Here is an 18,097-nt window from a genome sequence, read left to right as displayed (position 1 = left end):
AATTCTAACTTCCTCTTTGAGCCTGTGGGACAGAGGCGGGCTAGATCTTCCTCCCTTCCGGCGCCTTCTGCAGCCTCCCGGGCCGCTACCATCCCCGGCGGCGGAGGGCGGGGCAGGGCGGTGTCGGCGGGAACAGCGCCGCCCTCTGGGCAGAGGCCGCGCTCGCGCTTCGCCCAGCCCGAAGAGCCGCATTTCCAGGAGGGCCGGGCTAAGAATGCAAATGAGCCCCGTAAGCGGCTGAAGGGAGAAGAAAGGCGAAGCGGTTGCAGGAGCGACTCAGCCGCCGCGTTAGCCAGCCAGCCCGCGAGGCAGCAGGAAGGGTGCCCGGGAGCGGAGCCGCCACAAAGCCAGCCGAGCCCTCCCCTCAGGCAGCCGCAGCCGCCAAGCTCCGTGCGAGAGCAGGACGGCGCTGCTGCTGCTGCTGCTGCTGCTGCTCGTGGCCGCCGAGCTGGGCTTTGTCTGCTGAGAGACGCCGGTGGTACCCACCCCCTTTGCGCCAAGCCAGCCAGCCAGCCAGCCAGCCCGCGCAACTGCCTGCGCTTGTGGGGAAGGCGAGAAGGGACGCTGCGCGATTTGCAAGGCACAGGTAAGCGATGCGCAAAGGAGCAGCTCCTCGCCCGCCCGCCTTTCTCGGGGAGGGGGAGGCATTTTCGCGCCCCCCCCCCCGCCGACTCTGTCCCTGTAATGCAAAAAGAAAGAAAGAAAGGTCCTGGCTGTCAAAAGCGTGTGTGCCTCCCCCTCCCCAGCACACACCTCTCCCCATTGTCTTGGGATGAGCATCTTGGAAGGATGCGGGTTGGGTTAGGTAGGGGGCTGCTCCTGGGCTTTCTCTCTCTCTCTTTCCCCTAAGCAGCCCCTTTCCTGCTTTGCCAAATTGGGGAGCTCTGCGATTTTTTTTGCACCATTTTGGGCTGCTTGGCTACAGCTGAGATGGGGAGGAGGAGGTTCCCTCTCTGTCTAGGGGAGAAGGCGCCTGTCATTGTGTGGAAGCAGAGGCAAAACGTCCCCCCCCCCTTTAACCGGCTCCTTTGGGCTTTCTCTTGCCTCATTTGGCCAAAGGCACCAGGCACTAGGGAAATTCTGTATTCTACATTAAAAAAATAATAATGAATCCTGATATGTCTGTCCACTTGCTTTGAGCATGCTGGGGAGACACCTTTATTTCATGCATTGATAGCTATAGCGTTTTTTTTGGGAAAACGTGCAGGCGGAGACAGGGACAACGTGCCCCATCTGCTAACATGGGGGCAGATGGTGTCACCTCTTTTTTTTGAGAGAGAGAGAAAATGAAGAAAGGAAATAGGCAAAAATATGGCCAGGGTGATTCTCTTCTGAAGTCCATTATCATCTGTGCATCGAGGTGCTCCACGTGGCTTATTATTCTATATTAATCACTTGAGCCACATTTTAAAGGATGCCTTTTTTATTTTTTAAAAAAAGCCCATTATGTAACTGAGGATGGTGGCTTTTCCTAATGACTGGCCAAATGGAGCCTATTGTTCAGTCTTCTCTGAATGATTTGTATATTGATTTGTGGCATGTATTTGGGGCTGTGTTTGATTGCTTTGTGGAACTCTCCACCCGCATTTGCAGTGCCGCCTTCCTGCACTCGATGAATGTGGTGTGCACGGTAGGGGCATGAAGGTCTTAGCTGGGCGTGTTCCATTATACAGCAGCCTGCAATTAGGGTCTGCAAAGTGATTTATTGCCTACAAATTTTAATTGTTAGGCTGTCGCCCTTAAACCGTTTATTCTGAGATGTGTGTGTGTGTGGTGCGTGTGATCTATGGACCTTCTCTGGATTAAGTGGCTTGAGAGCTGTGGCCTATTCCTCATGATGGACACACAGAATTTGGGGCGGGGGTGGCAGTAGTTGGTGTGACATGGCCATGCTGTGATTGAAAAGCATCACATTTCCTCTTTAAAGCTTCCTATTGAAGTAAAATTATTCATGCTGGGTCAGAGCATCTCCTAAGCATTCTTCTTCAATTTTTTTCTGTAATTTTTTAAAAAATTGCATCTAATCTTCTGCAGGATTCTGCTAGTTCAGATGCAAGGCTATTCTTCTGTGGCCTTTCATGTATAATACTAGGATGGTGCCAGGCTGTTTTATATAAATCTGCACTTTGGAGTTTAAAATTTGGAGTTTGCTTTGAAAATGCTGGTGTCTGATCTTGGGCCTAAACTGGTCCTCTATCATGCTTTCAAACGCCATGTCATGGCTATGATTAGATATTATCATCATCTGTGATTAGATGGGATTTCAGACTTGTAGCTCTATTTTTTATTTTATTTTTTTGGTAAACAAATGTGTTCCATAACTTGCAAATTCTAAGGTAGATAATCTCCATAACATGGGGTGCTCATGCTAAGCAGATGTGAACCGTGAGCTATAAGAAGTCTGGAATAAGAGCACCACGTGTTCTAGATGAAGTTTTCAGGAGGCACATGTTCCACTTTGAAGCCCATCAGGACACGTTTAAGGATCCCTCTAAGATGCAGAGAATGCTAGTTTTAAAAAGTATTTAGACAAATTCATGGAGAACAGGCCTATCGGTAGCTATTAGCAATAATGGCAAAATAGAACCTCCATGTTCAGGGGCACTGTACCTGTGATTGCAACATGCTAGAGACTACCAGCAGAGGAGGATTACTGCCTTCATACTTTGCTTCTGAGTTTCTCAGAAGCACCTGGCTAGCCACTGTTGAATGCAAGAAGGGGTTTCCATGCTTTGAAAGGGCAATAGGGCCACACTATCAGCCCCACCTTTAAACCCGTTCAGCTCTCCAGCCCCACTCCTCAGTGTCCACACATTGAATGTGGTTGTGTGTAGTTGGCAAGCCTGCTTTCATAGATCCTTGCATGCATAGCCTTCCATTCCTAATGGAAACATCCATGGATGTTGGGGTGGAGTGGGACCAGTGGAACACCCTCCCCTTCAGCATGTAAAGCCCCCACTCTTGTGAATAATGAATCACTGTGGCTTGGACAGGACTCTAATATGATCTAGCAGCCCTACACCTTGTTCTTTATTTACCTGTATGCTAAAAGTTGAGGTGGGATGCATGCCAATCCAGTTTTAAACGTGGGCCCAGGGCACTACTGGTATGTCTTTGGTACATCAAAAGCTTGTAGCCTTGAGCACAATGATGTGGAACCAGGTCCTGTTGAAATCGGAGGGTCTTTCAAAGAAACACATTAAGGTTCCCAAACTACTGATTGCTTTTCTCCTCTCCCTACCACCCCCACCCCCAAGAAATAGCTGTCACCTAATGATTAGTGATATAGCCTGCCCGGTTCTGCTATTTTCCTTTCTTTATGGGAAATCAATGTGATGGATAAGACACTTTTAAATTAGGTTTGTATATTTGTGCTATAAATACATTTTGCTGTGCTTTATTTTTGCAACTTTTTAAAAGAGCTACAAGTGTAGGCTACAGCTGTAAACAAAATGATTGATTCCTGGATTTATTTATTTAACAAGCAAGGCTTTACATAGTTGGGAAGATGGCATTCTCAAAATGCCTTAAATAGATCCTGGGGGAAAGGCGGTTGTATAATAAAATGGTTGCAATGTTTTAATATATGTACTGTATTAGGAACATGTTTGTTTCATTTTGGACAGAATTCTGACATCATTTTTAATTGTCCTGTATGTTTTGACACCAGTCAATTCATTTTATGATTCTGAAGCTGTCAGCTGGGCAGCAGTTTATGCTAATCCAAATGCTTATAATTCCTTCTCATTTCAAGGGGAAAAATACCAGTGATGGCTAGTATTTTTGAAGGTTTAAACATAAAAGATTAGCTCATTTATAGTCCTTTTATTATAGATAGGGACTTCTGGTGCTTCTTTTTGTATCCTCCAGCTTAATCCTGTGCTTGTCTACTCAGAAGTAAGTCCCATGATACATAGGCCCAATGTACTCATGCAGTAGAATCAAATGCTAAGATTTTTCTGGATTATACAACTTCAGGCTGTAAATGAGGAACCTTTCTGAATGCATCCCCACCCCCTAATGACAATGAGGCCTCCATATATGTCGAAAATGCAGTGCACCAGGGAGAAGGATTTAACTTAGGCTTTGTTAGGGATGGGCAAGAAATTCAGTTCAGTTTGCACTTAAAGCAAACCTGCCTACATTTGCACTTTTAAAAACAATATATGAAAATGAAACACAGCCATACTTTGAAATTTGCACTTCCCTGAATTTTGCAGTACAGTTCTCCAAACAAGTAATGTATACAAAAATGTATATGTTGGAGTAAGGTATGCATGAAAATGCATATTTGAGTGGAAATAACATACAAAAGCATTAGATTAGGATAAATTGATTAGCAAAAATGTGTATATTAGGCAAAAATGCATACAAAATATGTATGTTAGGAGAAATTAGCCCTGAAATACTGGTGGATTCTTATGGGATTTTCAAAGACTGATGTGGAAATAAGGAGAACAGAATTTATGAGTAGAACAATGAGAAACTGGGGGAAGTCAAAGCCGAAAATTCCCCCAATCCCAGGCTTTACCCTCATATGGCATATTGGTAGATGGTGCTATTATTTTTCCATAAAGGTGACACAACATTCCCACCTGCTGTCTGAATTGGTACAGTCCAGGAAACGTTTATCACCTAATACTGTTGCATATGTAGTTGGACCTTACTTCCTAGTATGTTAGGCTTATGTATTTATTACATTTATATATCTTGCTCAAAGTGCATGGTTCTCCTGCTTCCCCATTTTGTCCTCATAAGCCCTTGTGGAGTAGGTTAGGTTGAGAGGTAGTGACTGGCCCAAGTTCATCAAGGGTGGGGTTCAACTAATGTGTCTTGTTGGCACAAGTCCTTCTGCTTACACAATGGAACTGTCTTCCTGCATGTACCCCACACCCTTACTAAATTTGCTCCAGGGGATTGTGGAAGAGCCCAGGACAGATTTAGGGGGCACTCCTGGGAAGGAGAGGTGGAGAATGTTCTCCTGTGCAAGTAGAAATCCTTGGAATGTTCACATAATTGCCAAGTGCCCCGGAAAAAACAGGACATCCTTTTTTTGTGTGTGAGGTCATGGTGGGTCATGCTTGTTCAGCTTTTGGGTCTGAAAAAGTTGGGCGGTGTTTGTTCATGTAGCACTGCTTTGGATAAACCCTCCAATGAGGCTCATGGCTGAGTGGGAATTTGTCCCTATGGCTTTCCCTTCTGAAGACTGAAGCATTACTCTAGTATTATTTCTGTACCCTGGGAGGAATAGGCAAGTGGAACCCTGTAGGACATACATTTGCTTTGCCAGGGCTTTACCCTGGGGCCTGTACCTCCCTATGGAGAACAGCTGCAGCTCAGTGCAACCTTCCATGCAAAAGGTCCCAGGTTTAATCCCTGGTATCTTCATGTAGGAGCGGGAAAGATCCCTGTCTGAAATCCTAGGGAGCTACTGCCAGTTAGATTGCACTGATCTAGACAGCATCTAGTACAAGTGTTCTCGGACCGTGGACCGTGGACTGCCAGTGGTCTGCAAGATTCATTCAGGTGGTCTCTGGCATGTCTGCATTAACTATTCGTATTGATTTTGAATGTATTTTTATTGCTTCTTTTATTTCTTATACTGTATTTTGTTGCATTAGAAGTCGAAGTCCACAGAACTCAAATGGCAATAAAATACAATATGAGAAATAAAAGAAGCAATAAAAATATAACTAAAAATCATACTGCTTCTTGCACAGCACGTTACAGTTAGTACAACAGGCAGAAAAATGATTAAGTGGTCTGCCAAGGCCATTTTCAAGTGGTCCCAGGGGAAAACCTCTGATCTAGATAATGATAAATGAGGTAGCCTAATAACCTAACTTGGTATAGGATAGCAATGCTTTTTTGGGGTAGTCTCCACTCCCTTCATATGTTTGCCTGCATTTTCAAGGAAAATAAAGCGGGGGCCTTCTATACTGTGAGCCTTATATAGGCTACCATTCTTCTATGACTGTCTTTGCTTTAAATCAGGGGTGGGGAGCCATTTTCTGCCCAAAGGCAACATTCCTTACTTGGCAGCCTTCTGGGAACCATATACCAGGGGTGGGCAGAGCTGCGAAAGATGATTATGCAAATTCATGAAGGGTAAGGCTGTCACTGGCTCCCAACCATGATGGCTATCTTCTCCTACCATGGTTGGAGGCAGGATGCTCCTCAATACCAGTTTCTGGGAATCACAGGTGGGGAGAGAGAGCCGTTGGGCTGAGGACCTCCTAATGAGATTTCCGGTAGGCATCTGGTTGGCCACTGAGAACAGGATGCTTGACTAGATGGGTCCCTGGCCTGTTGGAGCTAGAGGCAAAATTGGGCAGAGCAACGAAGGGAGTTTATAAGTGGGGCATCACAATTGAGAAGACAGTCACTACCCACCTCGCTCCAGATAAAAGGGACACCTGGAGGAGCACCTCCAAAGATGACCTCAGTATACATGCAGGTTGAGATGGGAGTCAATTTTCATTTAGTGAGATAAGAATGGAGATAGCTAACAGGCTGGGGATCTGCAAATGCATGGCAACTGTGAACTGGTCTAGGCAGAGTTGTCTCTGACCCACATGAAAACATTGCCATGAAAACATTTTGAACTGTCAGTGAACCTAGATGGCAACAAGCAGAAGCAACCCTTGATCTAAGACAGCATTTGCTAAATTTATGCGCAGGCTAGGGCTGATGGGAGTTGTAGTCCAAAACATCTGGAGGGCACCAAGTTAGCAGAGTCTGCCCTAAGACAACTTAAAAATAATAATTAACCTCTGCCTATATATTACCAGATAAGGCTGCAATTCTGTATGCTGGGATGGGGAATCTATGGCCTTTCAGATGTTGCTGGACTACAACTCCCATCATACCTGATCAGTGGCCATACTGACCAACAAAATCTAGAGCAGGAGTGGGGCAGAGGTTACTGAACTACAGCTCTTATCAGCCTTAGCAGGAATGGCTGGTGTCCAGGGCAAATGAACATCTGGAGGGCCAAAGGGTCCCCTTGCTTTACATAGTTCCCTGGGAGTAAGTCTTGACAGAGTTTCCTTCTGAGTAGACATGCATAGGACTGCACTGCCAGCTATCTACTCTTGAACATGCTTTCATTGGTCCTGTATATGTTTTAGTGGAAAACCACACTGCTGGATTGTGCCCCCGTCCAGAATTGAATGTGCTAGATCTTGAAAGACTCACTTTCTTGGTGATTAGGTTCTCCATTAAAGTCTGGGGAAATTGTGGCAAATCCACAAGACCATTAAATTGGAGAACAAGTCTGGAGTCGCAGCAGCACCTGAGTAAAATCTGTATCTTGATTGTGCTGAGCAAAGTCGTGCTTAAGTCCTTTCTAGTAGGCTTGATAGAGTCTCATTTAGCAAGAATCTCAGCTACTGCTGGTAATACAACAGAAAGTAACTCAAGGCTCACTGAGGAGCAAACAGGCACCTTTTTGTGTGTATGTGCTTGGGAGACAGAGCAAACATTTTATTTATTTTAATAAAAATGCAAGATTGGTTGTTAAGCCAATAATGAATGAAGAATGACCCTCCACCTTGTTTTTATGTGCTATCTAATGTAAAATATCCTGTTCCATTCCCCTGCTTAGCTGGTGCCTGGTGGCCCATGCCTTTCTATAGTAAGCTAAATCCTCTTACAAGGGCCACACATAATATCCGTTCCTCACTTGCAAGAAGACTCATTTTACTGTGTATCTTAATTATGGGTAGTTGTATTTTTTCAATTGGTTTTTATTCTTATTATTTTGCTATTGGCTTGGTATTGCGTCTTGAAGTGGAAGGTAGTATATAATTTCAGTTATAATAATAATATTAGTGGTAATAGTAATGTGACAGTCTCTGGAACTCCCTGCCCATTGATATTAAGCACTCATTGTTTCTGATGCCTGCTAAAAACATTTTTTGATTAGGCAAGCCTACTCAGACATGAATTTTAATTATATGCATTTATTTTATCTTTTTAAAAAAATCAATTTGCTTTTATCTATATTCTGATAATTTTATTATGTCTACTTTTTTAAAAGTCTGTTTTTATGGCTGCTTTTAATGAATATTTTATAACATTTTCTACAAGACACTTGCAAAGTTTTTCTTTAATTGCCGTTAAGCAGTGTATAAATATTATTGCATTGCGGGAAGAGTTGGCCAAATTCAGGTTGGTTGTAGCAGAGCCCTAAATCCTCGGTGTTTTAATATGGTTGCTGCATAATTACAGTGCATATTGATCAGTCTTTGCCACGTCTGCTCTCTCGCCCCTTCCAGATTAACTTTCCAAGATGTCCTTTGGGAGAGATATGGAGCTGGAACACTTTGACGAGCGCGACAAAGCACAGCGCTACAGCCGAGGGTCACGGGTGAACGGCCTGCCTAGCCCGACCCACAGTGCCCACTGCAGCTTCTACCGCACCCGCACCCTACAGACCCTCAGCTCCGAGAAGAAAGCCAAGAAAGTCCGCTTCTATCGCAACGGGGACCGCTATTTCAAAGGGATTGTATACGCCATCTCTCCTGACCGGTTTAGATCTTTCGAGGCCCTGCTGGCTGATCTGACTCGGACTCTCTCTGATAACGTCAATCTGCCCCAGGGTGTGAGAACAATCTATACCATTGATGGAGTCAGGAAGATTACCACCTTAGACCAGCTGGTGGAAGGTCAGTATAATAAATAAATAAATAAAATAATTTATTATTTATACCCTGCCCACTCTAGGTGGCTCCCAACAGGACACTAAAAACAGAATAAAACTTCAAACACTAAAAAACTTCCCTAAACAGGGCTGCCTTCAGATGTCTTTCAAAAGTCAGATTTGAAAGTTTATTTCCTTGACATCTGATGGGAGGGTGTTCCACAGGGCAGACACCACCACCGAGAAAGCCCTCTGCCTGGTTCCCTTTAACCTCACTTCTTGCAGTGAGGGAACCGCCAGAAGGACCTCAGAGCTGGACCTCAGTGTCTAGACTGAATGATGGGGGTGGAGACACTCCTTCAAGTACACTGGGCCGAGGCCATTTAGGGCATTAAAGGTCAGCACTGACACTTTGAATTGTGCTCTGAAACGTACTGAGAGCCAACATAGGTCTTTCAGGACCGGTGTTATGTGGTCTCGGCGGCTGCCCCCAGTCACCAGTCTAGCTGCCGCATTCTGGATTCGTTGGAGTTTCCGGGTGACCTTCAAAGGTAGCCCCATGTAGAGCGCATTGCAGTAGTCCAAGCAGGAGATAACTAGAGCATGCACCACTCTGGCAAGACAGTCCAATAAGTGGGACCAATAAGTAAACCCTGTTGCAGTATAGTATATACCTTTTCTCTGTGCCAGTCAGCTAACTGTACACTGCACTATGATTTTTCCACTTCCACATACCCATTGCAACAATCTGTGGCCTCTGCGTTTTCTCAATCCTCCTTGAGTTGATTTGTAGGTTTCCTCCAGTTAGGAGTTTTGTTTTCATAACGATCCCCCCTCCCCACTTTTTTGCAAATCTTGAGGTTTCTCCAAGTCACTCTCTCTGTGTGTACCACTTTGGATCCACACTCATGCCTGCAAATCAGCAATAGAGAGAACAAGTGAGAACAAAACTGTCTCTTAATTCTGATCAGAGGAGAAATTGAAATGAAAAGACAGAAGGAAGAGCTGGTGTGTGTGTGTTTTACAGTGGTGCCTCGCAAGACGAAATTAATTCGTTCCGCAAGTTTTTTCTTCTTGCGAGTTTTTCGTCTTGCGATGCACGGTTTCCCATAGGAATGCATTGAAAATCAATTAATGCATTCCTAGGGAAACCGCCTTCAGACCAGGTCCGGGGACAGTCTGTCCCCCAACCTCTTCTGAAGGCTGGGGGGGGGGGACAAGGGCTTTTCTTCCCACCCCCAGCATTTTAAAAAAACCCCGGGACAGTGGAGGACTTCTCCGCTGTCCGGGGCGATCTTAAAATGCTGGCGGGCGGCATTTTAAAATCGCCCGGGACAGCGGAGGACTTCTCCGCTGACCGGGGCGATGTAAAAGCCCCTGGGAAGGCAGGCAGGGGGGCCAAAGACTTTTGCCCCCCGCCCGCCTTCAGAAGAGGTCCTGGACCTCTTCTGAAGGCGGGCGGGGGGCGAAAGTCTTTGCCCCCCCCGCCCGCCTTCAAAAGCCGTCCGGGAAGGCAGGCAGGGGGGAGCAAAGACTTTCGCCCCCCGCCCGCCTTCAGAAGAGGTCCTGGACCTCTTCTGAAGGCGGGCGGGGGGCGAAAGTCTTTGCCCCCCCGCCTGCCTTCAAAAGCTCTCCCGGGAAGGCAGGCAGGGGGGAGCAAAGACTTTCGCCCCCCGCCCGCCTTCAGAAGAGGTCCTGGACCTCTTCTGAAGGCGGGCGGGGGGGCAAAAGTCTTTGCTCCCCCCCGCCTGCCTTCAAAAGCCGTCCGCGATAGCGGGAAGCTCTTCCCTGCTATCCCGGACTGCTTTTTAAATGCTGGCGGTGGGGAGCAAAGCCTTTCGGCCCCCGCCAGCCTTCCTGGATCTCTTCTGAAGGCCGGAGGGGGGGAAAGGCTTTGCTCCCCACCACCAGCATTTAAAAGAAGTCCCCGGAGATTTCCCTATGGGCTTTCGTCTTGTGAAGCAAGCCCATAGGGAAATTCGTCTTGCGAAGCGCCTCCAAAACAGAAAACCCTTTCGTCTTGCAGGTTTTCCGTCTTGCGAGGCATTCGTCTTGCGGGGTACCACTGTAATTATATACATACATACATACTGAATTTAAATATCCAAATACCAGATCTGGATGTCTGGTATGCTGTTTACCTGCAAACTGCTTTACCTTGGAAGTGTCCTAAAATATTCTCTTATTGGTTAAGATCTGCCGGCAGCCTAATACGTTGTCCTATCTTTTGCATTAGTCTGCTGAAATGCAGGGGGCATGCATAGGCTTTATTCTAAAGCTTGTGTGCTTTAGAATATCTCAAATGAGTACTTAAAAGTTGAGATTTAGATTTAGCAGTTATAGGCCAGGCATAATTGGCATTTCCCCCATGGAAAACTACTGCCAAGATGTTGCTGGACAACTCCTTGGCATCGATCTTCAAGTGCGAGTCAACTTTCCAAGTCTCTATAGAAAGCGGCAGAATGCAAATTGTACAAATACAGGCTTTCCTCCCGAAAGGGCAATGTGTGTACAGTGGTTTATTTGTAGGGTAAGAAATGCACTAGCAACTGTCAAGCAGCAAATCAGATTGTCAAGTTTTCTGGAACAAGCAGTTGACAGTGGTTTTTGTAAATAAATTCCACTCAAAGTTCCTGCTGTCTTGACCCTTTCCCTTTGATAGAACCTTATTCAATTTAAGCTACTGGCTTCTTACAATGTGATAAAACCAATAGTTATACTTAAAGTCACAAAGCAAAACCAATGTCTGAAAACTTGCATCGATCTTATGATTCTCTCTAAAATTCAAAGAAGATGTAACAGTTCCTCTTGCTGATTATTATGCCTGCATCTCTGGACACAATCAAATGGGCTTCAGGGAAAATCCTATATCAACATCATTCTTATCTACGTTTCTAGGCCTCATGTTTCTCTTTCACAGGCTTCAATTTATTTTAGTTATTCTTAAGGTGTTTTCTATACTTAGCCAATGATCAAACACCTTGTGTAGCACTGAGAGCCAAACATAAGTCCTTCACTCTCAAGATGCTGAAACATTCAGGTATTTCATGCATGGATTAACTGAAACAAGCACAGTCACCTGAATGGTGTAACAGGCTGTCCGTAACTTCAGTAACTCACCGAAATTACTGAACATTCTAGTTTTTTTTAATAATATGGCATACAATTTTTTATTGTAAGCTGTCTTGAAGAACCCTGTTAGACTCAAAGGAGGATTATAAATAATGAGGAAAGTGAAGAAAAACTGCTGCAAAATAATTAAACATGCAATTGGTCGTAGAAAATTGTTTGGATATTGCAGATTGTCCTTTTAATAATTATTTTTAAAATATCAAAAGTTCAGTGGAGTTTCAACCTTCTTACATTTAATCATGCAGTTAGATTTAATGGGACTAGACCTCATAGTTGCTTTTAAAAAAATTAAATTAATTTTTGAAATTAATATTGCCTGCTATGGAATTTTTTCCTGTTAGTACTGACTGGCTGCCAAAATCTATTAAAAATCTTGGTGTTCGGAGGAGAGAACTGAGTGCAACAGGGTATGGTAATCAAATTAGAATATAATGTGAAACTGATCCGCAACAATGCTTGGTCAGCCATCACCTTGAAAAATACGTGTGCCATAAACAAGCCAGCTCTGAAAACACATTTATTCATCTGTAACTAATGTTGAGAATTGGCAAATAATAAAGTTGCCTTATACTGTTTCAGACTGTTCTTCCTATCTTTGCCCAGCATTGTCTACTTTGCAAGCTTTACAGCAAGGGCTTCTTTTCCTAGTTACATCCTAAGACTACCTTAACAGGAGACGCCTGGGACCTTGTGCATACATAGCTCTTACAATGAGCCATGGCCAGCTGTCAACTCTGTGTTTCATTCTGCATTTGCAAAGAGAAGCTGTCCTAAAGAGTTAGCTTTAGCCCCATTTGCCAGTTGCCTACTGGAATTTGAAGGAGTGAGTTCTGCTTTACTGGAAATCAAACTCCTGGCCTACCCAAAAGGAAAACATATTTAGAATAAATGAATATTTTTTCCCTTGAATATATTTCACAAACTGACAGTTCATGGCAGTGTTCTCCTCCTACATTCTCTCTCTCTCTTTTTTTAAACTGATGCTGCAAGTTTATTATAGATACAATTAGCTTGCAGCTGTGTGTTGCATCTAAACAGTTGGGAAGATCACTTGGTGGTGTCCCACTCCTCCAGTTACATTTCTGCTGAAGCCAACAGTTTTCAAAGAACAGGGAGAAGAGTCTGGCTTTTTGAAATGGCCAAGCCTCCTTCAGCAATGTCAACTGTGATTCCTGCATTGCAGGGGTTTGGACTTAGATGACCTTTGGGGTCTCTTCCAACTCTACAACTCTGATTCTCAATTTCATTAGTGGCTCTCTTCCCCTGTTACCTAAAGCAGTACACTCAATCTCTCTTTTCTTTGCCCCAAGCTCTGCCTGGAGGTGAGAGGAATGATTTACCTGTCGGAATGGGATGTTAGGTATCCAGCCCATATAACCCGAATGCTGGATCTGACCAGTGCTTCTTTGACTGTGATGAAGTTGTCTCTGGGCCGAAACCCTTCAGAAATAATGTTATTGTTGTTGTTGTTGTTTAGTCATTTAGTCGTGTCCGACTCTTCATGACCCCATGGACTAGAGCACACCAGGCACTCCTGTCTTCCACTGCCTCCCACAGTTTGGTCAGACTCATGCTGGTAGCTTCGAGAACACTGTCCAACCATCTCATTCTCTGTCTTCCCCTTCTCCTTGTGCCCTCAATCTTTCCCAACATCAGGGTCTTTTCAAGGGAGTCTTCTCTTCTCATGAGGTGGCCAAAGTATTGGAGCCTCAGCTTCAGGATCTGTCCTTCCAGTGAGCACTCAGGGCTGATTTTCTTAAGAATGGAGAGGTTTGATCTTCTTGCAGTCCATGGGACTCTCAAGAGTCTCCTCCAGCACCATAATTCAAAAGCATCAATTCTTTGGCGATCAGCCTACGTTATGGTCCAGCTCTCACTTCCATACATCACTACTGGGAAAACCATAGCTTTAACTATACAGACCTTTGTCGGCAAGGTGATGTCTCTGCTTTTTAAGATGCTTCCTCTGTTACCTAAAGCTATACACACAACCTCTCTTTTCTTTGGCCCAAGCTCTGCCTGGAGGTGAGAGGAATGATTTACCTGTCTGAATGGGATGTTAGGTATCCGGCCCATATAACCCGAATGCTGGATCTGACCAGTGCTTCTTTGACTGTGGTAAAGTTGTCTCTGGGCCGAAACCCTTCAGAAATATTAGGCAGCGGAGAATGGTTCTCTCTCTCTTTCTCCCTCCTCTCTCTGAGCTTTTACTGTATTATTGTTTTGACACTGGACCAACCTTTAGGAATGATTTTAGGCTAGGGAATCCTGCCATGGTGAGAGATTGCAAGGACCCTCCAGCACTGATTCTGGGCAACACTGGAGTGTTGAGGTTTCACACAGTGAAACCTTAAGGACAGATGCTTTATATTGTTATGTGCAACCAAGTCTCTGAGCAGTGGTAGATTTCAGGGGTGCCAGCATGTACCTCAGGCTTGAGTTTCTTGGAATGAAGGTCACTGTAGACATTGGTGTCTTTGTGATAATACGGTTTTATTTACACAGATAACATGAACAGAGCATATGATAAAAGGCTTCGCAGTCTTAATGCTCCCAACTGATCTTGCTCCCCAATTGGATTTCTAGAAAGCCCCCTGCAAATGCCATAAGCTATGGTTTCGGGACAGAGAGCAGGCCAAACCTCTCTTTCTTCCCAGCCCCAGATGAGACTGGCTCAGGTCTGTTCTTCTCTTACACTTGCTGATGACATCACCTCCAGCTGGGGAAGGTGCCTGCCTTCTGGAAGCATCTCTAGCTCATAGCTTCTGTGGTTATCAGTTCCCTGTACTCCTTAGTCATGCAAGAGATACTTCACATATTTGGCTAGAGATATTAACTTAACTGAGGCTGATGTGACCCCTTTAGCAGCTCCTCTTTCTGAAGAACCCCACTTTACAGATATAAAAACATATGTTTGAAGGGGACCCACAGATGATATCCAGATTACACTCCCCCCCCATAAAGAATCCTATGATGGTATATTCCTGGAGTGTGCAGAAATAGCCACAATTGGAACGGCAGCTGTAACCAAGACATTTTAGTGCTGCCCAAGACATTTTGGAGCCTGAGGCAAACCACATAATGGTGTCCTGCCTGCCTGCTTGGGAAGAAGGGGTAAACGAAGATCTATATCAGGAACAAGGGGGAATTAAGATCTGCATTTTTGTAAACTGCTTTGAGGGTTTCTCTTTTTCCCCCTTTTCCAATCAAGGGAGGTATAAATTTATGAAATAAAATCAGGATCTGTTGCTCCTATGGGTTCTGCCGCTTGTCACCACACCTTGCCTCACGGGTGGGCCGGCCCTGGCTACACCAGTTCAAGTAACATATGCATTAGACCAGTATCTGAATGCTATGCTGAAGTGAAGCTTAAGAGAGGCCCCTTTTATTGTGCCTTGAAACTATTTGGTTTTGCAAGTTCCCATTTTGCAGGCTGATCAGTGTTGTTAAAGATAATAGGTACTGGCATTGGAGGATTTGTCATAAGTGATGTTATAGGCATTATCCAGGAAGTGTATAACCGTATTCTAAATTTTCCCAGCTGTTATAATATGTTGATAGGTTGAATGCTGGGAAACTGTGCCATCTTTTACATTGATTTCAAAGAAGGGTAATCTGGATCCCGTGCAACAAATGTGAAATAGCTATTCATTTGTAAATTTTGAAAGGTCCTTTATATTCTTCTGGCTGTTATAACGAGGTCTAGCGCATTATTTGATCTGGTTGACTTCTTAGGTTAAAAGAGAGCTTCTTATTCTGAGCAGCCAAACTCTTGTATTAGACATGTTCCAGTTGCTGCTCTTACTTGGGTGGGAGCTATCCTCCTTGCTTGTTCCCCAAGGAAACCTTTTGATTGACAGAAAATATAATAGATGCGAAGCAAAGAGGACAAAAAAAAAAACCTTCTTTAGAGAGCAGAAAGGAGTGATGTTCCATTAAATATTGATCAATGGAGCAGTCTAAGGGCTGCCACATCATTGCTGTATAAAAAGCACAAGAGACCACTGAAATCTTTCTAATGGTGTCCGATTCCTTCCAAACAAGAGTGGACCTATTGGACAGCTACTTAGAGATACCGCTGAAACGGTTTGGAAGTGTGTGCTCTTCCATGGTTGGTGAGCATGCCCCACTGCTAGTCCCATAGATGTAATTATTAATTAATGGTTCTCGGGAGAGTGCTGTTGCAGGTGTTCAGAGTTATTTTTTCCTTTAACCTAGACAGACTGGCTGAATGTTGAGTCGGAAACAATAAGCAGCATCTCTTGATGGCTGCACTCTATGCTAATGGCAACCCACTGTGTGGGGGGAAAAGCAACCTCTTGTAATAAAATTCCAATCTCTGCTCACTGAAGAATAAGAATTCCAACTTTAAAAAGACAATTGAACTTGTCAGTCAAATGAATACCAAATTTAAGGGGGTGAATACACTTAGTGGGAGATCTTAATACTGCATGAATGGCCTTCCCCTTCTCTCCACCCAAAATCTGGTCTGCAGGACTGCAAGGGGAAGGAGAATCCACTTCACCAATGCTGTCTGTTCTGCCAGCAAGCAGATGCCATTGGATTTCACCATTAATAATTTGATCTATGAAAACATGAAAAATAGCAACCCCAGTATGTTCTGAAGCTACAGCTTGTGTCTTAACATTATTTGTAAGCTCATTCTTTCTATTGGGTGAATTTTCTGCTGTGATGTATCTTTATCTTATTTGTATCTCTCTCATGAGTGAAAGGTAGATAGAGTCTTCTAAATCTCTATGAGCTATTAATATTCTAATCAAAACATGACACTTGATTAGCAACTGTTAAATGGTTTGTTTGTTTCCTCCCACCTTGGGAGAATCTTCTGTGCAACAGTTGACTAGTAGTACAATTATTCAGCCTACTTTCTTGCCAGACTTTTCTTATCAATTGAGATTTTTCTTCTCCTGCATTGTCGTTTAGATGACAGGATATTTTTGCTTTGATATCTAGCAGACCTTGCTTGGAAGTGAAGCATTTACATGCTGCAAAATATGACTCGTATAGTTTGCTCCTAGGCACAATTCAAAGTGACATTGATGATTTCTGAATGCCCTAAACAACTTGGGTCCTGCATACCTTAGGGGGAAACACTACTTACGTGAGCCCTTTAAAACTGACAGGGGATGGCCTACTGGAAACATCATCCATGTGTCAGTTAAGATCAGGAAGGGGTGCGCAATGAAGCATTCTTAGTGATGGCTCTAAAAATTATGGAAGTTCTTCCCAAGGGAGACCCATGGACTGTCTTTTATCCAATGCTTTACAGAAGGACTAGCTTCCAGTTAGACTCAGTTCCTGGTGTGGCTTTTATCTGTTTGCTTTAGAGGTGGTGGCTGCCAGCATAGGGGACCAAACCAGCACTTGGTACCAGTGGAACCACAGTAGAATTAGACTGTAAGAACCCTCACTAGTTCAAATTACTGCACAAACCTAATGGGGGTAATTTGTTGATTCAAGATATATTGGCACTCCTTTTTTAGTGGCTTTTGAATACTGCCGTTTAGTCACTTCAACAATGCTAATTAGGCTGCTGCAAAAAGTATTTCTGTCTTTCAGACCTACAGTGGTACCTCGGGTTACAAACCTCAGGTTACAAACACTTCGGGTTACAGACTCTGCTAACCTGGAAGTAGTACCTCGGGTTAAGAACTTTACCTCAGGATGAGAACAGAAATCGGACACCAGTGGCGTAGCGGCAGCGGGAGGCCCCATTAGCTAAACTGGTACCTCAGGTTAAGAACAGTTTCAGGTTAAGAACGGACCTCCGGAAGGAATTAAGTTCATAACCAGAGGTACCACTGTATTTGTCAGTGACCAGTAAAAAAGAAAGAAAGAAAGAAAGAACTGTCTGATGGTACATAAAATATAATGGGTCAAAATGAGTTCTCCTCCCCTGCACCAGTACACTAAAAGTATTGGTAAAGCACTTTTAAGAAAGCACTACCGACAAAAACAAGAATGGTATTTCCAAATCAATGAAATCCGTGGATGACTCATTTTGCATACAAAGAAGGGAGCACTTATGTGGGTTTTGACCTTGTGGCAATTGAATTGTTGGGGCTGAAAATGCTGGATAGAGACACAGATAAAAGAGAATATGTCCCGTTTGATCATTCTTGGATCATTACTACAGTTCATCACTTGGCCTTCATGTTGTGCAAGGCTTTCACCAGAATAAACTGGATATTAAAAGGAGCTTAACATTGCCTTCCAAAAATAGAGCTCTCTATTAGAACTAAAAAAAATTAGGGGGGAAGTTTTCTGTCAATCCTATATTAATTAGAAAAGTATTTCCCG

At 44.0% G+C, this 18,097-nt stretch overlaps 1 protein-coding gene across 4 annotated transcripts in view; it reads left to right on the top strand.

Moving 5' to 3' along the window:
• The first annotated feature begins 200 nt into the window (after positions 1-200).
• Positions 201-18,097, top strand: part of DCLK1 (doublecortin like kinase 1) — a 200,260-nt gene continuing 182,363 nt past the window's right edge. For 3 of the 4 annotated variants that reach the window (XM_082221572.1, XM_082221571.1, XM_082221573.1), the window contains exons 1-2: positions 203-586; positions 8,280-8,669. In XM_082221572.1, the coding sequence (XP_082077698.1) occupies positions 8,294-8,669 (376 nt within the window). In that variant the 5' untranslated portion in view covers positions 203-586; positions 8,280-8,293. Of the gene's footprint in view, positions 587-8,279; positions 8,670-18,097 lie in introns of all 4 variants that reach the window. The other variant, XM_082221575.1, reaches the window with a different exon arrangement.

This window comes from Podarcis vaucheri, assembly GCF_965113315.1.
Source record: "Podarcis vaucheri genome assembly, chromosome: 4".
Taxonomy (NCBI): domain Eukaryota; kingdom Metazoa; phylum Chordata; class Lepidosauria; order Squamata; family Lacertidae; genus Podarcis; species Podarcis vaucheri.
Note: the sequence above shows the minus strand (reverse complement) of the source record. Positions and strands in the feature narration are given on the sequence as shown.